A 24,575-nucleotide genomic window follows, 5' to 3' on the forward strand; every position below is an offset into this window, starting at 1 on the left:
ACTCAACTATAACTGCATAAATAAATTTATCATACACATATTTCATGATGATGGTGGGTTTCATATTGATGATGGGAGAAGTTAAAAGATAAAATCTATATATATAAAGTTAACTTTGCTCACTTCTCCTTCCTCCACATCAGCATCCACCTAATCAATTTTTTTCTTTTTTTTTGCATAAAAAATACTATTTTTAATATTCATTCATTGCATATTTATTATTTATAATTAATAATAGTAAAAAGTAAATAAAAAACGAATTAACTAAAATTAATTAAATTTTAAGATAGTATAAACAATAATATAATTTTTTAGTAAATAATAAAAATAATAACTGTCTAAAAATAAATTAGGTGAAATAAATGAAAATTTTAAAATAGTAAAAATAATACTATAAATTTGTTTTAGTAATAATGTTATTATTAAAATTATAACCAAAAAATGATTCTATTCCAAAATTTAGAATGGGTTAATGAGTTTTAGAATGTAAGTAAGATTTTAATGCATGGTGGAGTAAAAAAACAAGTTATGTAATTGTATTTATAAAAATCTAAACATGAAAATAAAATTGAAGTGAAACATTAGTTTCTAAGAAACATATACCATAAAGATTTATTATTAAATTTTACTTATAAGAAAGAAAAGATTAATTATTTAACTTAACTTAACTTAAAAGTTTTGATCTAAAACAAAGACATTGTAAGGGGCACACTTCTTTTTAGGAAAATTATGAAAAAGAATTTTGAAAAAATAATATATCTAAAAAAGCAAAATTAATGGTCAGGAAATATAGAAAAAATGATATGTAAACCGTTACAAAAAGTGGCATGTGATTTGTGTAGCATATCTCATAAGGTATATTATCAACTGGAGCTACAATTTTATAACATGATATATAACAATTATAACATATATATATATTATCAAATGCTTTTAATCCAAAACATTGGCAAAAATAACATATTTAAAGTACACTATGTTTTTTTTTAGAAGACGAAGCTGGGGTTGCATCATAAAATTAACATCTGCAAATAACATATGAGATTTTAGAAAAATATGTAACTTGGATTAGTGAATATATATTCATTGTGGAGTTTAAACGTTTCATCATTTAAGCATTCTTGACTTAGTCGGAAATTTTACTACGGCAGATGATGCATTTGGACAACCTCACTGTAGCGACATAGCACTAAAATTGTTCATGAAACTTTGTATATTCGCATTTAATGTAGGATATCAGTATATTTAAATGGTGTCTATAATTAGGTCAATGATCGACATTGACGTTAGAACTTTTAAAATTATGTTTTCATGGGATATGAATATGGAATGAACTCTTTTAAAGATAAAGTGTCAGAAGATTGTCGACAATAGACAATATATGTTATATATAGATTAGTAAAATAAGTACGACATTCATATAAATTTATCATTTAATCTTCAAATTATATTCATATTCAATGATTCTTATTGATAAAAATTTTAAATAAAATCTCACGTAAAATCACAAATAGATATAACAAATAAATATTATCTTCAAAAATATATATGTTGTATATCACTGAGTAAAGTAAGTTTAGTATTTACATATATTTATACTCAAAAGTTGGAATGGTTATATTTGAGCTCAACAATTTCTATTGATAAGAAATATTTTAAATTAAAATCCTGCGCGTGTAGGGTACAAATTCTAGTTGGAAATATAAAGGAGATGTGGAAAGAGATTGATTGGGTTTTTTTTTCAAGGCTATGGCCAACTCTTATGGACTTCGCAGCAAAAAAAATTGACTAAACCCCAGACACTTGCCTTGTTAATCCCCCACAAATTTTCGAAAACACTTATAAACTAAATCGGGTCGTATATTTATTGCTGTTTTCTAAAGAGTTCCATCCTCTGCCCCATAGGAAAAAAAAAGCAACACTATTTATGTATGGTCTACTTAGCATGCTTATCAAAGAAAAAGGAAGAAAATAATGAATAGTGGTGAGTCCACATTTTATTAACAAGCATTTAAACGAAATATTTACGTAACAAAAAGAAATATACATAGAGCAGAGAGCTTATGTGTATTGTGACAAAGAAAAATATACAGTATAATTTTCTTTTGTTTATCATATAGCCATTGTTTTTATTTCTTAAGTACTCTAATTATTTCAAAAATGTAGCCAGTGGGACATTATATATCTTGGGATATAATTACGTTCTACTATTCTATTGGTTTGATGAGGGAGTGGTCCAGTGAAGATGGTGGCAAGATTAGTGAGTAAAAATGACTACTTAAGAGACTATTAAAAAAGCTTAATCCATATATATTGAAATGATTGGTTATGTAACAGAACTAGTGTTAAGTGGGAATAGGTGGGTTTTGTTGTTGGAGGAATGGCCCAATTTCCAAAAGAGATTTATAGTTTTTTATCTTTTACTATTGCATAGTATTATATAAATGCTTGATAGAATGAAAGATGTGTGTGTGCTCTTTCTTTTTCTACTTTCATCTTCTTTAACATGATCTCATCATGCCAAGCAGAGCGGCCTTTGCTCCAATCATTTTGACCCGCGTGTCATCGTGTTCCATTGTGTTCCCACTTCAGCTCTCGCCACGTTGCACAACATAATTTAGAGAAACTTAACGATATTATTAACTTTTTGATAAATGGATTTGAATGTCCATAAATTAAAACTATGAGAAAAACGTTTTTATACCGCAATTAGTGTCCTAAATACAACACAACTGCTTTATGTTATGATTGTTTTCTAGGGGGTTGATGAGAAATAAGAGAATTACGAGATATATTATCGGTGTTATCAATGTATGTCTATACTATATGTGTTAACATAAATTTATTTTTTCTTTGACATCATATTTAACAGAATTTGTAGCATTTTTTGGGTTAAATTTTAGTGGATCTAATTGTGAAAGGCCTATTAAAAATCTGCTAGTTTGTAACTTTCTTTTTCAACAATATGTATTTTATGGGACTTGAATTCGGGTTATAAAATAACGAGAATACCAATAGAAACCAACATGTCATGCCGTGGTCCTGTGATAATATATTGAAAACTAATCACATTATGTTGAATTTTATTTATTATTGAAAGCATATAAGGTATTGGATAATTAGAAAAAAACCTAATTTTCTCTCCCAAGCTAAACTATCGAAGTGCCGCCACCCCCAAATTTCTCCGACGCCGGTGGGGCTTTTGCTCGCCGGCGTCAGGGCATCTCGACCGTAGATCTCTTTCTCTGCTTTCGTTGCTCCTTTAGATCTCTTGTGCAATTTCTTTTTCCCCTTTTGAGTCCTTTTTTAAAACCTTCGCATACCCGATTCACCCAACCACACCCAGGTAGAGGTTCGCACATCATCGAATACAGAGGTCGGAGGAGAATAACAAACTCCCCTATCTGTAACCCCGACCAAGCCTCTTTACCAGCGGATTTCAAGTCCCGATGCTTCTCTAATTCTCGATCCGGAATGGTCCTTGTCCCTACAGTACCCTCTACTACAACGTCACCCGAGCCTTGGCAGGCAGAGACAGAGACGGCGTCTGGTGTGGATATCTACAGAGACTTGCGTTTTCTCCGATTTTGGACTGCTGCCTTGAATCCAAGTCACAGCCGGAGCTCGACAGACCTATTTTTGCTACTGGACTACTGACGCTTTTACAAGATTTTGCCCAACCTCCAAAAGCCCAGGTTCTCGTTTTCAAATCCCCTGTCATCCTATCGACATTGCTTAGTCTATTTGTTTACCCTCGATGTCCGAAGACTGCATCAGAGAACTCACTTAGCTAGGTTGTCTGGGATATTCAAAGGATTAGCTAGAACTAACGTACTTGCAAAGCTTGTAACTTTGTCTGTTGGATTCAAAACCTGGTTTTACCAAGCTTTACTTAAACCCCCGAACCCTTTCCCCTGTATGAAGCTCAGGTCACTTGTCCCTTTGTCCGTGTCTCGCTTTTTAAACATCTTGTGTGAAATTCTTGATCACCATTTTCATGGCAGAGAGGATCCACCTGGTTTGTTGCGGCTTTACACATCTATTTTGCACCTGCTAGTAGCTTCTTTGGCGAGCCTTACCGCTCCCATTAACTTGCAACCATCGTCCCGTTTGAAGCCCAGGTTTGTGTTTTATCCTTCAGTGCAGCACCGTAGATGTAATCTGTGTGGAATTCTTGATCACCATTGTCATGGCAGAGAGGATCCACCTTTTATATTACGACTTCACTTTCTCTGTTTGAGTACCCTGGTTCTAGCTTCACTTGTGAACTCTTTATCTCCTAAGTTCTTGAAGTCCCGTGGCAATATGACCCCATCTCCAGGGAGTGGGTGTTACCAATACAACTTCCAGAGCTTTACACAGAATCCAGTCACATCTTTTACCTCTCCTTTTACCCTAAATCAGAGTACCCTCAACCCTGCTCGACCTCCTGACAAAGCTAACCTTCGGGTAGACATCCTCATTCCGGTGAGTATCTCAGCTTTGGCTTTTTCAACGCCACTTGGTCTTCGATACAAGACAGTGGTCACCTCTTCTTCCATCGACTTGTTCTTGGAAGATGCATCGTTATTGCTTGAACTCACAGGATCCAAAACCCTTGCAAGGTTTTGGCTCATAGCTCTCAAGACTACAATCTCGATTACATCTATCTACCTCTATCTCTTTATTGTCTTGGCTTTGGGGATTGCCTCTCTATGTTGTCTCTTAAACTCTGTTTTTTACTTTGTATTATGTTCTGTTTTAATAGAATGAAACATATGTTTTGTCCAAAAAAAAAAAATAATAAGGTATTGGATAATTATGAAGTTCCACTAATCCATATTATTATGTAGCTGAAAAAATCAAATATTGCGTGAGAAACGTGTGAAACTTTATAAGAAGTTCAAAAGTTTTCAAAATACAAAAAAATACGGTGGCTAGATAATGATGATCATAGCCCAAAAAAATCACTCTATACTAGGATTTATGTGTTGAATTAGGTATTGTTTTTTTTTGGTTGGGCAAACAATTAGGTATAGTTTATTAGACATTTAATTGGATAACTGTTGACAGAAAGAACAAAATAATTGGATAACCCAAATCATATGGTTATTTGAAATTGACATAAATGGAGCCATTTTAAACCCACCGGTTCGGAAACGAGGGATTTGCTTGTTCGCAAGTTGAGTATAGAGATAGATAGAGAGAGTTGCATTTAAATCAGTATGTAAATCGTTTAATGTTTTAATATGGACAAATGCTAAAGCAGAAAAGGTTTTCTAGAAGAAATTAACTATACTTTTATTGTCCACTGTACTTTCTAATAAAATTTGATATCTTTTGACTAAATATATTAAATGGAAATTTTATATACACTTTTATCTACTACAGAAGGTATGCTCTAGATTTTTGGGTATTAGGCCGCTCCCCTTATCATCATTAGTTCTGTCTTTTATTTTTTTTCGAACCCATTCATTGTACAAAGTTAACCAAATTAAAGCATCAAATCCGTTAATAAATTTTACATATTAGAAAGAAGACACTTTTATTCAATTTTAAAAATTTAGTGATAAACTATTCATAAACAAAGCAAAACTATCATGCTAACAAGTTTTTCTTCTCAGGAAAAGCAATAAGAAAAATCTAAAATTTGCCCCACGTGTGCAAAGAAAAGAATTTGATCATTCTTAGAATCTGGATTAAAAATGTCAAAATGGATTTGTAGATGTTGAATTGCTTGGGATTCCTACAACCGTGTGGGCGCCTCACTTTAGAAACTTGAACCCGACTTTTCTAAAACCCTAAACCTTCTTTTTTGCTTTCTTTCGTATATTTTTCTAATCTTTTTAGCTTATTTTGGCTTTTAAAATGTTTCTTCATGCACGCTCTCCCTACGACCCCAAGCTTCTAGGAATCCGATGCTTATCTTTCTCTCAGCCCCTTGCTTAATGAAATTTAGTTTTGGTTAATTGGGCCTAAATTATAATTACATCCAACAATAATATTTGGCTATGATCCAAGGGATGAAGAGAATGTGTGTTGAAGGCTATGGATTTTAATAAATTAGATATCAATTATAGAATTATTCTTTATTTAAAAATAAAATTAGCAAAAATTCAGCATTTTTAAGATATCTTTCATACTACATTTTTATCAAAAAGATATAATATAGAAACTTGTCGGATTAAGAACGGAAATGAACAGGATAAGTAATATTTTGGTTGTCAGTTTGACCACTTGACCAGAGAGATTTTTTTTGTTGTTGAATTAAGATACGCATATAACCAATGATTTGTGCCAATAATTAAGTGTGGAAATCTAAAACACGATAGTAGTTTATAAAAATATGAACATATATTACTTGCTATTGAAAATTCACATTTACTTTTTTCTTTTTGCTATGAAAAAAGAAATTCACAATTACTTGCATGCATTTGACTTGCGTACGTACGAATATATATTATATGTACGGTACCGCACGTCACACTTATATGTATACGTATAAAAACAGATTATATATCATATAATAAAGTTAAGTTAAAGTATATATACGTACCTACGTACGCAATGTGGCCATGCATGTGGCTTAAAGGTTTAAACCATGATATAATTCTGCAAGCATGTCGTCTTTATCGAAAGTGGAGAGATCTCTCCCTCTCTCTCTTTCTTTACAGTTACAATTTGTTAAATCAATCTTCCATCATTTTTTCTTTCTTTTTGATAAGATCCCACCGCCCATCCACTCTATATACACATGCATGTATGTGCGTATAGGTCAATACGTGTGTGTGTGTATACGCAGTACTCGTAATTGTAGTCCACTAATGTTTAACATTTTACGCAAAAGAACTAGCAGCAAGTTGATATTGACTTCATCAATCACAAACACAATTATGGTTATTTGGTTATCAACTTATTATATATAAGTGTTTTGGATTTCACTTCATAATCTGTTAGGAGTTGCAAAGATATTACAATGATTATATGTCAAACTCTTTTGGATTTTTCATTTGTGGATAGGTACAAACTTTTGTCGGTACAAACTTTTGTCGGTAAAGGTTTTATTTTGGTTTTGTGAAATCAGATAGAACAGAAAGATTGAAATAAATTGTAGTTCATTATATTCTATTATAGTTTGAACAACTAAAGAAGAAGAATAATGGTCAAAGTCATGGGAACGGAGAAGACTGTCTCAGATTTGGTGAGAATGTGTCAGACATCAAAGCAAAGGCTCAACTACTAATAAGCTCTATGTTTTTTTTTAAATATTAACCTATGACCTACCTAACCTATTTACTTCTTCTACACACATTAACACATAACTATATAGTATTCAGTATCTACCATTAATTCTATATCATATTGGAATCCAATGAAGGTTAACGTCATCTTTATATGGTTCAAAACTTCAAATCAAACTTGATAAATATGAACAACATTGCATATAACGAACGATCTGAATTTAATTTAGGGTTGGAATGATAATAACCGGATTAGTGTTTTATTTATATAAGCCAGATAACAATTTACGTTACAAGTTAAATCGAAATGCAAATCATTAATAAATTTGTATTTAATTAAATCGATAATCAGAATTGTATTCATATGTGTAGAATAATGTCAAAAGTTAATTAAAATAATCCTTAATAGTAATATAGTATATTATTTTTCAGTGTGAGGTAGGGAGGCAGTACTCATTTGATATGCAGAGGCCAGAGGGCGTGACCCGAATCTTGAATGGTGTGTGTGTTGGAGTAGGACCAAAACGGTAACATAACTGTTATTTTATAATATCTCCTTTTTGTTTTTATTTAAATTTAGCTGTCACATTATTGTCTGATTATAATCATATACGACAATATCATTATTAGTCCCAGACTCTCGCAGGGAAATATAAATTCATATGAAAATATGTACTTATAGTATATATAAAAAAAGAGATATATCCTTCTCTTTCTTAAAAAAAATAAAATAAAAATAAAAACCCTCAAAACAGTTAACTAGCTCAGTTAAGGGGCTAGTGAGCAATTGTAATGTTTGGGCTTCTGCCATCACTTTAAGCCCAAAATAAAGTTATATCAATATGAACTTGTTCTAGATTAAGATTTTATATCAGGCTTATGGTTGGCACTTGGAAACTTCATTCTTTTTGAAAGAGGACTGTTTTGATACTGCATATTGCATAAAATAGAGGATCACTAATTAAATCGACGACTCTGGTTCTCAACAGAGAACGCACCGGATATTTTTCAGAAAACATATCAAAAGAAATACATTATAACACGAACTTTATTGCATACTTAATATTTTTGTTAAGAACATAACATGCATGTGATCAAACTAGTTTGATTGCTCGATGATCGATCAAACCGCGGTGACTGCGATTTTCATATTGCTTTCGCAATGGTTTGGAAAATTGCAGATGAAGAAGTTTTGTCCTCTAGACAAAGTTATACGATCTTTGCCTGAAGTGTAAGTTCTCGCACCTGCCGGGGTTTTGCAGCTGTTGTAACTTCCACTGTCTACCTTCACTACGTTGTGCACACTCGGATTATAGTTAAACACTGCAACACATTTAGGCAATAAATTTTAAAGTTAAATCATAGAATTAACTTCTTTAACCGCTCTCTTTCATATTATTTACACTATGATATCTAAACTAGCTAGTTGTAACTGTATTAGGAATTTTCGTTACAAAAGTCAAATTTAAAAATACGATTTTGTATGTGCATGACCAAAAGGGTTATTTAGCTTGTTTAAATGGCTGTATCATGTGAGTTTAAAAATATAAAAAGTACATACACTTCTTAATTCTATAGGTTAACCACGATAATAGTGTTCATTAACCATATCAAAACTTTAAGAAAAAAAATCTTAATGTTCCACTAATTTAAACAAATTAAGTAAAAGACATCATAGGCTGTCTATTCACTCGCTTTTTAGAATATTGAGTCTAATTAATTATACTATAAATTTATATGCTAAACACTTCTATTTCAACCTTAAAACATACATAATGAACTTTAAGGATGAATAGCCATTAATTTGTCGTGTACACAAAAGCACACCTTGTCTAACAAACTAATTATAAAACCCATGAAGATTAGAAAACTTAATTTCTTGCATATGAGTAACAGAGTAATAAGTGAAGCTTGATTAAAAAGGATGTGAAGTATACCGAGAACGTCACCGGCTCTAAAGTTTTTGCCTTTAGGCCAACCCACAGCGTTAAAGGTCCAGACACCAGAGTCACCGACCGTGTACGTCGCAGCTTGAGCGTAGTCAGCATGAAGCAACAACACTGACACAGCCATAAGAACCACGATAGCTCCAACGGACCATGATGCACTGCCTCTTCCCTTGGCGGACATATTGATCGATCTTTGGCGAAAGTTCAGAAAGAGAGAGATCTAGAGAGTAAGAGAAAAATTGTAGGGAGAGATTATAATGAGGATGAGTTGATGAAGAAGAAAATGTACACAAGGTATTTAAAGGAGGAGAAACCAAAGGCATTCAATGTTTTTTATTTTTATTGTTATGGGTGTCTCAACAACCCACGATATATGGTCATTATTATTTTTGGCCACATTGTCTACGTAAATTATTTTTTAGACTTAACTTCGGTTTGTTTTGTCTCGTTATTATTGAAGATAGAGTTTGGTTTTTGATATTGTTTACATATTCGTGAAACTAACTAGACTTGAATTTTGTTTCTTTCTTTTGAAATGCTTATAATAGGAACGTTATAGACACAGACTCTGCCATCAGCAACCCACAATATTAATATGAGCATTTATTATTTTATGGACACATTATTTCTATAAATTGATTATAGACGAACGTTTTGTCACAAAAAACCAAATATCACATCTTTTTTATTATTATTGTTATTGCAGATTTAGTTTGGTTATGATTTTCGTACATACATTGTGTGTATAGGTGAAACTAGTATGAATTAGTGTTCTCTTTCTTTTGAAATGGGTTTGTTTCACCTAAAATAGAAACTTGGGTACAAGGAGTCATTAAGTCGTTGTATAATTATGTACTTGAGATGCAAATGTTGATTTACTAACGATGTTAAATTTTATATTGCTTCATATGTACAGTTCTTCCTATACGAAAATATTAACAAAAGATGATTTAAATTAGTCTGGTGATGTTGGGAAAACGTACGCATCATAGATTAAAGAACCAATAGTATTATAGGTTGGACTCTTGAGTTTGGAATATGTTGCTTCAAGTTTCTATATTTGTGGAAGACAACACATGATTCAAAATAACGAAGATAATCACTATGCTAAAGTGAGAGGAGGTACTGTAAATTTAGAGTCACATTGTTGTGTATAAAATATAACAAAACTAAATGTACAAAAACCTACATACATATACGCCAAGAGGAGAACGGGGTCAAAAAGAATCGATTGGATCTAAATCGGAATTTTTATGTCTATACTGTCGGAAAAAACCCTGTGTTTCGGTTTTGTATTGGTGATCCTGGTATATAAAGATTTTACCCGATGTGGAAACCGGTGGACTTGAACGAGCTTGATAGCGTCGGAAGCCTTTGCAAGGCGATAACTCCAGCAGCAAAAGCAGCCACAGACGCCAAAACAAAGGCCGGTAAGTTTCCTCCTCCAAACAATTGATCCCATGGACCCGCTCCAAGTGATACTATCATCTGTTTAAAACCAAAAACATATTCAGACACTAATTACAAAGTCAAGGCTACACTCGAAGTGAGTGGCTTTATACAAGAGAATGGATTTGATCACTGTAATTAGATTTGAGAGATTGCCTGGGGAATCACTATTGCGAGGTTCAACACTCCAATAGCCAAACCTACGTTAGGAAGATAAAACCATTAGGGATTCCTGAAATCTTAAGATTTAAGTACAAACTATGAATGTAGTGAGGATATGGAATCTTTTCCCAGACCTTGACCACCACCGGAATCAGCAGTGACTTCTGCTGTGACAGAGAAAGGGACACTGTATGTGATCTGCATAAAAGAAGAAAAGAATATGGGTTTATCACATATTTAGATAAAAGTTGCGAAAGGAAAATAATAAAAGATAATTACGGTTTAAAGAAAACACATACAGCTAGAGGAAAACCAAGGAGTGCAAAGACGATTACGGCTGCAGTTCTTGTTGTTTTGTTCCCATCAATTACATATTCGATTCCATTTTTGTAATCACCGAGAGACATCAAGCTAATTACAGCTGTTCCGGCCATGCAGGCAAATACAGTAAAATTGCTCAGAGCCCATACAACCCGTGCACCCATCCGCTGACACATTGGTTCAATGAGAAATGAGCTGATCCCAAGAACCACCTACGGAAACCGGAAATAAAAATCAGTAACGGGCGAGTGACTGAATTTGACAAGCAGAGTAACTAAAGAAAAGGTTATTATAACCATTCTTACCGAGTTTAGTAGCAAACCAAGTGCACCTTCACGTACACCTTGATCATAGAGTTCCACATGCAAACTATCTCCCTTTGGATTCCCATGGTAAACTTCTCTTCCCATCCAATCTGTATCAAACAGAAAGAAGGGGAACCACGATAACTGCAAGGGTACAATACCACAACCAAATTTACAACAGCAGAAAAAAATTATAAAGATCACTAAAGAATCTAAGAACAGGAAACAGTTTCAGAAAGGTGAAAACTGAGATTAAGAGATCATAATGTTTCTTTGGCACTCACCCATGTAAGAGCCATTACGATGAGAACTGAGTGCATAGCCGGTGGTAAATGCCTTAAACTAGTTAGCAAGTTCACTAAAACAGATCCAGGGCCATCAACAAAAGTCTCCTCTTGATGGTTACTCTTTGAATTGTCAAGCTGTAAATCCACATCACGTTCCACTCTCTCATACTTGATCCCATTGGCAGTACCATGATTGGATTTTGAGTGCTCAACGCTTTTAGACTGGAGATCATCCAACAATGGTGCAGAATCTGGTACGCGGCTGGGTTTGTTGCTTGTAAAAGGAATCTCTTTGGCAAAATAGATTGTGACAAGAGTACATATACAAAGAAAGACCTGAAAAAATGATAAAACTCTTTAAACATATAGAACAATATATTCAGACAACAAAACAAGAACAAAAGTCACTAGGTGCAGTTATATATATTTAAATTTCAAAATCACCTCATAAATCATAATGACATGCAAACAAAATGCTTGTTTTGCGACATATGACTCGCAATATATAAACATGTGAGGTTTGGTAAAGATCAGACTATTCCATTGCATTTGTACAAAGCTTAGTAAGATGCATGTGTCAGAAAATTAAACATACTGCTTACCACTGCAAGAAGGAACGCTGCTTTGAGATTTCCACATGCAGCACAACATGCTCTACTAGTTAGGAACGGGAACCATCTGCTCAGTGAAATTGTCGGATCATTAAACAGCTGACGAAAAAGGAAAAATTGCAAATGAGGAAATGGAATACAAGTTTTTGAGAATAAAGATCTCGAAGATTACTCTTGCCATTGTCCGCTAGCACCAGCAGAAAACCCAAGAATATTTCCAATAGCCATCCACAAGCAGAACACAGCATTTGCAGTATTCCGCTGATCAGGACCTAAGGACAGGAAGAGACATCTCCTAAGTGTTTTTTAATAGAACTAGATACACAGCATTTCAATCTGATTCTAGAGTTTGAATGTATGGTATAATATTCCATTATTACCTGATAGATCAGCTAGAAGAGCACGAGCAGGTCCCTGACAAAAAAAGCTAAAAACATCATTCCTTGGTACAGAAGTAGTGACTAATATTATCCACTCTAGTAGATTAGATAAAGCAGATATGAACCTGTACTGTATTGTTTGCTAGATCCAACAACCAAAACCCAATGATAAAGACAATAGCTGCCCTGGTTCGCGTGCCTTTGAAAGTACTGCATTTACAGATACAAATCAAGTCGTCAGTTACATTAATTGTATGCATTCCATACAAAACATGCCATAGGCAAGGGAGAAGGAGAGCAACCTGCAATGCTCCTTCGAATCTCCTAACAGATACCCAATGTCTGCAGAAAACCCGATTATTATCACCTAAATTGCAAGCTTTTGTTTAGCTTATATAAACACACAATTATATTAGGAATTTAAAAAGAAATCATATCTTCTATAGGCCCTTACTGCTATTGAGATCATGATTGATCCAACGAGAATAAATGGTCGTCTTCTTCCATACTTTGAAGTACATTTATCACTCCAAATGCCAACAAAAGGCTGGACCTAAAACCCAACAAACAACAAATAAGTACTAACAAAATGGGGCAGATAAACGTATGCCCACATAAGAAATATAGTTTCTTATCCTATACAGAGAAGCCAAATCTGAAAATCCCGTGAGATCCTAACGTGCAAGTTAGTATAACTTGATCAAACTAAGAAAAGAAAATTTGATTGCAAACCTACCACAAGGCCTGTAATTGGGCCGCATAGCCAAATAAATGAAGAAAAAGCATGTGAAACTCCAAGGGTCTGCATAAACCAGCAAAAAGCAACACTGTTAGATAAAACTCAGAGTAACTCAAAGTAAAGTACTGCCAGCAAACAAAATTCTAAGAACAGCTCTATCTACCAAAATAACTACCCACCTGATACATAAATGACCAGTACAAAATATTACACACATGTCTAAACACAACTCAACCCTATGATAATCACTCTGAATAAACATACACTGGTTCTCAAAATAAAAAAAGCTTTACAAACTCTCTTGTAATTTTTTCACAAATGCTTATATAATCGAATGAACGTAAGCAATCTAGCCAAACTCCAATGCCAAATAAAACTGGCATCAACAACTATCTAACCAAAACTATTAGACTTCATTGTTTCACCTACAAAAAAGTACGCAACTTCCTCGTACAAAGCTACACCCTCGAAATGCCACAAGTGTACAAGATTACTAGTACCTGAATATAAGGAGTAAGAAGAGAGAGTTGCAATGCCCAACCAAATTGAACTCCAGCAGCGACTGTACAACTAAGAACCAACGTTACTAAGCTACAATTCTTCGAAACGGATTCACCATCAGCGGAATCAGGATGATTCAAAGGAGAAGCAGCAGAATCAGAGAAGGACGAAGAACCAGATTCGTTTTGATGATGATTAAGCTTCGTCGTCACGGTCTCGAGTTCGATCTCCTTCATCAAATTTCTGTACGGAACCGAGATCGACACCGAGTCACTCATCGTCAGATCCCTAATTTCGTAATTCGTAATCAACAATAATATCTCATCCCAATCCAATAAAAATTTCCCAATTTATCAAAAGATCTAGATTCTAGGGATTCGGTTCAGAGGAAGACGATCGGAGAGTCAAATTCGAGCGGGTGAATATTTTTTGATGCGATCGATTTTGGTGTGTGTTGTGATTGAGACGCGCTAAGTGACGAAGAAGAAGAAGAAGAATGTGAAGGAGAAGATTCGTTTTTTTACAGGAACCGTCGATCTGTTAAATTGGACGGCTGAGATTATACCTACTGGTCGTAACTTACTAGTCAACGTCTGCGTCTCGGGATTCACGTAATCACCACCGTTGGATTTGAGTTTGTTCTGATCGGATCAAAACCGTTGCTTCAATTCAAAGAAATAGCGGACGAAACTCACCGTCACCGACACCAAAACCAGAGTGTAAAGCTTTTTTGTAAAAGAGAAAGCGATGTCGTTTCAATGAATCGGTATGGGGTTTTAAAATGGGCCTGTAGTTTTTGTAACTCGGCCCATATTGTAAGAAAACTCAAAAGTTATAACTGTGGTACATTTAGCCCATTATATTAAGCCTATTAGAAGAATACACACTGATGGAGCTTGCACTGTGATTGTAGTTTACATTGGTTCAAGTTTGATTCATCTTTACTGGAAACGGTATATGCTAATATCGTCAGTTGCGTTGCCATTCAAATTCAAATAACTCTCACAATTACATGCTATTTAAAAAGGAATAGTCATGATAATATATAAAATAAAAACAACTATTTATGTACAATCATATAGGGACATAAGTTCTTATATGAACATGTGTTACTAACTTAACAACAATATGATTTCGTAAACTGTTTTTTTACTTAGGTGCTAACAAGAAAAAGTAATGTTTAATAAGAGATTTGTAAACATTTTTTCATTATTTTCTTCTTGCCAATGTCACTGTTACAAGAATATGTATATTTTTCAATAACTAATGTAAACATGTTTGTAAAACATTATGACATAAATGTGTGTGAACGTGATAGAGCCGGATTAAACGAATAAAAGAAGAAAGTTGTAAATAAAAAAGGAGGAAAAAAAAAAGAAAAAGACGTGTGCCTAACAAATGCATATGATGTATTGGTGAAAAAAATGCAAAGATGAGATACTATTGTTATTCTTGCTTTGCTTGTGGAAAATGAAAGCTATAGAGAGAGAGAGAGAGAGAGAGAGAGAGAGAGCACACACACAATTAAATACTTACGTCTCTCTTTCTCCATCTCTCCCCCTTGTCACTCTCTGCTCCTTTCCTTCTCTACACGTACACATGACCTCGATCCCAGCTCTTATGTCCAATCCATTTCTTTTTTCTTAATTACCAAATGCACTTTTATCAAAAGTTCAAAAACAAATCCTTTTGAGTTGAGTTGTTAGTTATGGTGTGAAACTCCACGTTCTAGATTTGTTTTAGTTGTTATGGTGTATTTGGTTTGTTTGTGCAGTGCTATAAAATAATACTAGTAGTAATCTAATATAATAAAGTAGGGTTACACTTCTAACAAACTCTATCTATCTGCCACGTGGCACTTCTGAATTCTCTATTTTTTTTTAATAATGTTTTATCTCATGTTTAAGCCAATTGATATGTAAAAACCGAATATAGACAAGAAACCTTCATTTATATCTATATTATTTTTACTCATAATATTTTGTTTAAATCAATTTATCCCGCACATAGTGCGGGTTATTACGTAGTGTAATATTAATGTGAACAACCAACATGATAACCTACAAAAAGAAAATTAAAAAATATTCAAGAATACCTATCGAAATTTGAAAAGATATATAAAAATAATATAATTCTTTATAAGGAACCTAATGACTGAAATTAAATAATAATAAGTGGAAATTATTTTAAAAGGAGAGTAATTAGGGATTGAATTCTAACTTTATGAAAAACGGAATAAATTTTTCTTTTATAGAAAAAAATTGGTAAGATCTAGGCATGTCAATTAGGGCCAAAGCCCGTGGGCTGGCCCTGCCCTGTCCTGAAAAACATCATGATCGGGCTTAAATATATATATATTTTAAAAAAATTGGGTTCGGGCTATAGAGTTTTTTGGCTCAACCCGATAGGACTCAGACCAGCCCAAAAACAAATATATTTATATTTTATTGTTAATATTTTTGTTTGATTCTAATATTTGAATAATGATTTATTGTAAATAAAGTTTAAAACTCTAATTATAGTTTTCATATTTACTTAATAACTTTACTTAATACTTTTAAAATTTTTGTATTTGTGATATTTTATACGGATTATATATTGTTTTATTTGGTTAAAGTATAAATTTTTTATTTTAAATTAAGTTGGTTTTAGTAAATATAGATAAATTATTTAAATTTTGATTGATTGCCAAATGTTATGTGTTAGATAGACAGCATGCCAAATGTCATGTCTTTAGAAAAAGTTGAGAAAAACCTTCTCATATTATATAAGATCCTGGCTTAATTGGCGCCATATCTCATGTTTATGACTCATTTGGTTGTAGTATGTGGCCTTTGGAGAAAGAGATTGTGTAGCTCATGTTGCTTTCTTGTCATGTATACTTGTTTGATTTTCAGCAGGAGTTGGTTGTGTGGTTGTATTGCTTGCATATAGTATGTAATCAATTTGGGTTTTGTTCTTGAGATAAGATTTGCTTCCGTAGTCGTTTGATTTTTTTGTCATGCATTTGGTATACTTATTTGTAGAGAAATGTTATTATTTGTTACTGTAATTATATCTCATTTAATTGTCAATATTCTTTGTATTAAATTTTAATATTATCGTTGATTTGTTTTGTGTTGTTAAGAATATTGATATATTTAGTTTTTATTATTGCGTAATCAATTTGACCCTTCAAAACTCAGTGTCTAATTTAAGCATACAATTTGATTACGAAGCAAAAAACAAACACGTTACTGTTCTATTATTAAGTTTGGTTTTGCTCTCATTCTATTCGTGCAATTGAATTATTTTTTTACCTGAAAGGGTGTCTTTTGTTTTATGCTTTTCATGTTTTTTTGTTTATAAAATTTATTTGTCTTGGTTTTGAATATTAATTGTAATTATTATTTTTGTTTATCTTACTTGATAATGGTGTTATTAGTTGTTATATATTTTTAGTATTTTATGGGTTGTATATTGTTTTGGCAAATATTGTAATTTACTTTTCAATGAATCGAGTTTAATTCTATCAGTTTGTAGCTATTGTGTGTAGGTGGTGTAACAAATGAATAATTTATTGACATGAATGTGAATTCAATTTTGTCCTCTTAATCCCAAGGACTATTAAACATATTATTATTACTAAAAAAATCATAATGTTGTTTTTATTCTTTTAAAATTTCATTTATTTACTTAATTTTGTTTTTGATTTAGTTATAACTTTAAACATTTTAAAAGATTACTTTAATGCAAAAAAAAATAACATAAATTTGGATAAGTGGCAGTCTCTCAATTGCTTATGTGACAGTCTCTAAAATAAAATTTTAGGAGTGGTTCCCTACTTTATTATATAAAATCTATTTTAAATATGAGACTAAATCACCTAATAGAGCATCGGTTCTTGATCTGTTAGGATTTAGAAGTGGATGTGTTGCTTATGGTGTAGGAGAGTTTAGACATTACAATATTTTATGGAAATCTTTGGTAATTTATTTTGGATATAAGAGTAAGGTAAGATTTCAATTAAGCATATATGCCATTAGAAACAACTTTTTGATTTTAAAATCTAAGATAACTGTATGTAAGTTGTAATAGGTTGATTCTGAAAATGTTTGTTTTAGGGACAGTAGAGATAGATTTTCCAAACAAAAATTATTGTATGATACATATCATACAGTATCTAAAGTTAAAAGTTAGAATTAAGATTTTCTAATAATATTAACTTTTGTTTTTATTAACACATACAACAATAACAATCAACAAACAAAAAAAAAACACAAAAATGTATAATATTTAAGAAAGAGTGAAAGAGAATGAGAAAATGAGTATTCATAGGATGAGAAGTCATGAGTTACAATTTAGAAACCGAAAGTATGAGAGTTAATTGCAATTTATTATGTGCTGAATAAAACTGAGTAGAGAAATATAGTTAATGTTAATTTATTTTATTTCAGTTTTAATATTAAATTGTGAGTTAAATGTATATGATTAAATGCCTTTTATTTATGTTTTAATTGATTTATTTTGGCTTTATATTAAAGTGTGAGTTAAAGTTATATGATTAAAAGTGTTTTATTTGTGGTTTAATTGAAAATATATTTTATTCAGTGACAAAATGTGTTTTATTTATGGTTTAATTAGAAATATTTTTTTGGTTTTATATTAAAGTTTGATTTCAATCTATATAATTAAATGTCATATTTTTAGATTAATTGAATCTATATATATTTTGTTTAATATTTAAAGTGTTAATTACATTTATTTGATAAAAAGTTTTTTATAGATAATTTAATTAGATTATATTTTTTTGTTGAATCACATTTTGAGAAGTCGAGAAAATTATGCGGCCCATTAACCATTTACAGCCCATTACTTTTTTTGGTTTTATATAAAATTTTGATTTCAATCTATATGATTAAATGTCATATTTTTAGATTAATTGAATATATATATATATATATATATTGTTTTATATTTAAAGTGTTAATTACATTTATTTGATAAAAAGTGTTTTATAGATAACTTAATTAGATTATATTTATTTGTTGAATCACATTTTGAGAAGTCGAGAAAATTATGTGGCCCATTAACCATTTACAGTCCATTACTGATTGACTTAAACATGAAAAACATTAGAAAAAAAAACAGAAGATTCAGAGGTGCCACGTGGAAGATAGATAGAGCTTCTTAGAGGGTGTAAACCTACTTTATTATATACTAATATAATAAAGTAGGGTTATACCTCTAACAAGCTCTATCTATCTGCCACGTGGCACTTCTGAATTCTCTTTGAGAAGTCGAGAAAATTATGTGGCCCATTAACCATTTACAGTCCATTACTGATTGACTTAAACATGAAAAACATTAGAAAAAAAACAGAAGATTCAGAGGTGCCACGTGGAAGATAGATAGAGCTTCTTAGAGGGTGTAAACCTACTTTATTATATACTAATATAATAAAGTAGGGTTACACCTCTAACAAGCTCTATCTATCTGCCACGTGGCACTTCTGAATTCTCTGTTTTTTTTAATAATGTTTTATCTCATGTTTAAGCCAATTGATATGTAAATCATTAATGGGCCACATAATTTTGTCGACTTCTCGAATAAAAACCGACAGAATCTATGACTTCCGACTTCTCCTCTTCCTCGCATCTCTCTCTTCCCCACCCCTTCCCCCCTTATCTGTTCAATTCTGCGAGATTTTGAATCAGCCGAGTCGAAGGGAATCTCGACATCTCCATTCTTTCACAGCTTGACATATGGCAACTATAAAACTGACATCTGTCCAAAAAACTTGTTCACCAAAATTTTAACTAAACTACCAATAAAACACATTTAATCAAATACATATAACTCACACTTTAAACATAAAACTAAAAAAATATATTTTCAATTAATCCACAAATAAGTCATTTAATCTTACACTTTAAAATTAAACTTTCTTATATAATAAAGTAGGATACCTCCTAAAACTTTCTTCCACAACTACTGTAAAACTAACACTTGTCCAAAAAACTTATTCACCAAAAATTTAACTAAACTACCAATAAAACATATTAAATTAAATAAATATAACTCACACTTTAAATGTAAAACTAAAAAAATATATTTTCAATTAATCCAAAAATAAAACATTTAATCATACACTTTAAAATTAAAACTTTAATAGAAACCTTAAAAGAAAATTCAATTAAACCATAAGTAAAACACATTTTATCTTATATATTTAACTCAAAATTTAATATAAAACTGAAAAAAACATTTCCAATTAAACCACAAATAAAACACATTCAATCATTTAAATTTAACTCACCCTTTAATATAAAGCTAAAACGGTTCAATCAAAACAATAAATAAAACACATTTAATCATATACATTTAACTCATACTTTAGTATTACAATTGAAATAAGATATAAATATTTCCAATTAAACCATAAATAACACATATTTTGTCATATGAAACTAAAAAACTATTTCTAATGCAACCACAAATAAAATACATTCAATCATATAAATTTAACTCACACTTTAATATAAAATTGATAAAATTATTTCCAATTAAACTATAAATTAAACACATTTAATCATATACATTTAACTCACACTTTAATATTAAAGCTGAAATAAAATAAATTTGCATTAACTTTATTTCTCCACTCAATTTTATTCAACACACAATAAATTAGAATTAACTCTCATACTTTTTAGTTTCAAAACTATAACTCTCATCACTTCCCATTCCATAAATACTCATTTTTCATTCTCTCATTCTCTTTCACTTCATCTTAACTATTATAATTTTTTTGCGATTTTTTGTTGGTTGGTTAGTTGGTTATTGTTGTTTGTGTTAAAAAAAACAAATTAAATATTATTAAGTAGAGATGTTCGCATGTTTTTGGCGAAGTGAGCAAGTACAGGGACAAAGTGAAGTTTGTTAAAAGTATGGCAAAAGAAGTGGAATCTGCTTATAAGGCTGCTCAGGTAGGAAACCGCGGGGGTGAACAAGTGGAATGAATGATCTGTTGGAAACCTCCGGGTGATGGATGGGTGAAGCCGAACACTTACGGGGCTTCACATGAGAATCCGGGTCTGGCCACAGCTGGAGGAGTACTGCGAGATAGGATGGGGCAATGGTGCAGATGTTTTGCTTTGAACATAGAAATTTGTTCTGCGCCTTTAGCGGAGTTATGGGGAGTGTATTACGGTCTCCATATTGCTTGGGAACAGAGAGTAACACGGCTTGAGCTGGAGGTTGATTCGGAGTTAGTTAGTTGATAAAATTATTTCAAATTAAACCATAAATAAAACACATTTTATCATATACATTTAACTCACACTTATATTAAAACTGAAATAAAATAAATTTGTATTAACTTTATTTCTCTATTCAATTTTTTTCAACAAATAATAAATTACAATTAACTCCCATACTTTTTGTTTCTAAATTATAACTCCCATGACTTCCCATCCTATGAATACTCATTTTCTCATGCTCTTTCACTCTTTCTTAAATATTATACATTTTTTGTGTTTTTCTTTGTTGGTTGTTATTGTTGTATGTGTCAAAAAAAAACAAAATTTAATATTATTAGAAAAGCTTAATTGTAAATTTTAACTTTAGATACAATATGATATATATCTTACATTTGTTTTTTGAAGATACATCTCTATTATCCCTAAAACAAACATTTTCATAATCAACCTATTACAACTTACATACAACTATCTTAGATTTTAAAATTAAAAAGTTTTCTCTAATGGCATCTATGCTTAATTGAAGTCCTACCTTATTCTTATCCCCAAACTAAATTACCAAAGATTTCCATAAAATATAGTAATGTCTAAACTCTTCTAAACTCACACTTTAATATAAAGCTCAAATATCGACAAAAAAACAACATCAGCTACACAATCTCATATTCCAACAATCCACATTTCATAAACATAACCAATTTTTGTATTACCTTTCATGAATAATTTGATAGATTTTATACACGCATCTATCCTATCATTTGGACCAGCTAACCCACAACCACTCAACGTCTTCTTTGAAAGCGAATACTACAATCCAATGCAACAAGAACACTTGATGTGGAAGCAGTAATTTAAGACCTAGAAATAACAATCAACTTGTCTTCAAGATCTACGAGGAACTCAAAATATCGACACTCTATTTTGCAATCACAAAATAACATGTCCTAATTATAGAATACAAATAGTATAAACTATAATACTATTTAAAATTCAATAAAAACATAAATAATATAATAATTTAAACTTTTAAAAAGGTTTTTGAAATTGTTCATAATTTAGAAAAGGATAAATTGATCATTTAACATTAACTATATAGTTAATGAATACAAATAAAACAATTCCAAAACCTAATAACTTTTAACAAAAAAAACAAAGTTTCTCGATACAAATAAACTTTATTGGTACGATCTTCAAATTGTAAAGTCTCTCGAAATTTTTAAAAAAAAATTAATTTATTCTTAATGACTTTTAACCAGAAAACAAATTAATATAATAATCTCGTGCAACGCACGAGACTCAACCTAGTTAAATATAAAAGTAGGTTGGTCGTAAATAATACATAGATCAATCATTCAAATAATTCATCAAAATTATAAGATATCTTGACATATTTTATAACAAAATATCGAACCCACGTCTTAGGTTTTTCGGTTTCGTAACATGACATAAAAATTAATCTATCAATTTTAAAACAACACTATTAATGTTGTTAATTTCATGAAGATACTAGGTAGTAACCCGTGCTACTGCACGGGCTAATATGTTTATTATAATTTGAAATTAATAATACTGTATTAGTTATATTCAGATTATTACACATTTTCAACAAATTATTGGTACTATGTACTTATTTTTGACATTTAATTTAAGTGAGCACGATATTGACTGTGACACATACTCCCTTCCATTCATATCTAATTACCTCTAATCTCTATCCTCTACTTCACATCGTATACATCTGTCTGATTACCTCTGGCACAGATGACTGGACAAAACATTTTAATATAAATTTTAAATTCGTAAAATGACTAAGAATTATATTAACCCGGACGTTATAGCACATGTAAGCTATTTTCTTGTAAATTATTAAAATTTAAACTTAGACGTATTTAGTTTGGAACAGGAAACACGTCCCGTCCCAACCCATCTCTTGGTGTCCCGTTTTATCTCCTTTCGTCCTATCTCGTCTCATCCCGTCTCTCGTCTCATCCTGTATCCATCAGCTTTTTTTTTGTCTTATGTTTTTTCTCTTTTAAATAATTTCTCGTTAGACAATATTTATTAAAAGAGATTGGGTAAGAAATTTAGACGGGATACCAGAGTTCTCCATTGATTATTATCCAAAAAAAATATAATTTCAAAAACTATATAATTGTTTTCAAAAATACCAAAATTTTCTATGTGCTCGTTCCAAAGTGGTTAATCACATGTTGCATAGTCAATCCTTATCCAAATTAGTGAAAGCTTGACCTTTGAATTTTTCTACCTATATTTTTATTTCATACTTTTATCCAAAATTTATGTCCCTTTAAAAAAATGTTCAATTTTTTTTTTTCATTATTCGACTTACCCGTTTCAGTTTATCTATATTATTTCTTGTCTTACTACTATAAATAGACCGGATTTTTTCTCAAAATTTAATTATTGTTTCTTAAAGTATATGTACTTAATTAGTAAATTAAATTACTTCAAAAACAGTGATAAAACATATATTAAGTTAAATAATAAACCCTTTAAAATTTTTAATTGTATAATATTAGTATTTTCCATAAAAATTAGTTGGCTATTCTTTTACGGTGTTTTCAATATTTTAGTGTATATGTAGAATACCACAATCAATACCGAAAATAAACATTATCATCATTTTCATCAGCTGAAAATATAAATTTTCTTACAATACATTCATACTAATCAAGCACAACTCATGTTTGTTGAAAATGTTGAAATAATCTTGTTACAGGGTGTTAAATCTTGTCCAGTCCCATCCCATCCCATCCCGTCCCGATCCATCCCGTTAGAAATTTTATGTCCCATAACCATTCTCTTTTAAATAATTACCCATAAAATAATGGTATTATTGAATTTTAGCTAAGAAATTTAGACAAAATACATGTATTTCCATTTGAATGTTTAATTTATATAGTTAGTAGAAATTCTAATTCTCAAAAAATCTCAAAATATTTTCAAAATACCAGTCTCAAAGTAGTTCTTTACATGAAATATACTCAACTATTTTTTGAAAATCGTTTAAGTACAATGTTTTCTATTATATGAATTACCCATTTCTGTCATTTCTCCCCTATTTCTCATCGCAATTCCACAAATAGACTGAAATTTTAATCATAATTTTATTAACATGTTCTGATATGAAATTATGTGCATAAACATTAATATGTTTCTGATTATATTAAGAGTATATTTGTAAGAAAAAATTAATCTTATGATTAAAGATTTTCAATCCGTCTTTTGATTCGATTTCAGTTGGAATTATTTAGTGTTTTTTAAATCTTTTGATTTGATTTTGGTTGAAATTATTTAGTGTTTTTATGATATCCATAAAAACCAAACACATCCCGTGTTTGTTAAAAATGTTAAGTGATTTACTTATATATTTTCAAACTAATCAAAAT

General features: G+C 31.1%; 2 protein-coding genes across 3 annotated transcripts; both read right to left on the reverse strand.

The window, feature by feature from the left end:
* Window positions 1-8,157: 8,157 nt before the first annotated feature.
* LOC104710193 (basic blue protein-like) lies at window positions 8,158-9,616 on the reverse strand. The gene is made up of 2 exons (XM_087465246.1): window positions 9,158-9,616; window positions 8,158-8,543 (listed from the first exon to the last, which is right to left on the reverse strand). The coding sequence occupies exons 1-2, from the start codon at window positions 9,348-9,350 to the stop codon at window positions 8,344-8,346; spliced, it is 393 nt and encodes a 130-aa protein (XP_087321372.1). The 5' UTR covers window positions 9,351-9,616; the 3' UTR covers window positions 8,158-8,343.
* A 630-nt stretch (window positions 9,617-10,246) lies between these two features.
* Window positions 10,247-14,828, reverse strand: LOC104710194 (sucrose transport protein SUC3). Of its 2 annotated transcripts, none has more exons than XM_010426754.3 (14): window positions 13,924-14,828; window positions 13,421-13,486; window positions 13,139-13,237; window positions 12,987-13,051; window positions 12,810-12,894; window positions 12,685-12,718; window positions 12,477-12,576; window positions 12,296-12,371; window positions 11,691-12,029; window positions 11,407-11,550; window positions 11,080-11,313; window positions 10,915-10,978; window positions 10,775-10,818; window positions 10,247-10,657 (listed from the first exon to the last, which is right to left on the reverse strand). In XM_010426754.3, exons 1-14 carry the CDS (start codon window positions 14,200-14,202, stop codon window positions 10,490-10,492), a joined length of 1,797 nt encoding a protein of 598 aa, XP_010425056.1. In that variant the 5' UTR covers window positions 14,203-14,828; the 3' UTR covers window positions 10,247-10,489. The 2 variants fall into 2 exon arrangements, with proteins under 2 accessions (XP_010425056.1, XP_010425057.1); XM_010426755.3 differs by having other exon boundaries at window positions 12,987-13,026; window positions 13,924-14,455.
* Between the last annotated feature and the right edge of the window lie 9,747 nt (window positions 14,829-24,575).

Source organism: Camelina sativa, chromosome 9, assembly GCF_030686135.1.
Source record: "Camelina sativa cultivar CO46 ecotype springtype chromosome 9, ASM3068613v1".
Classification (NCBI taxonomy): Eukaryota; Viridiplantae; Streptophyta; class Magnoliopsida; order Brassicales; family Brassicaceae; genus Camelina; species Camelina sativa.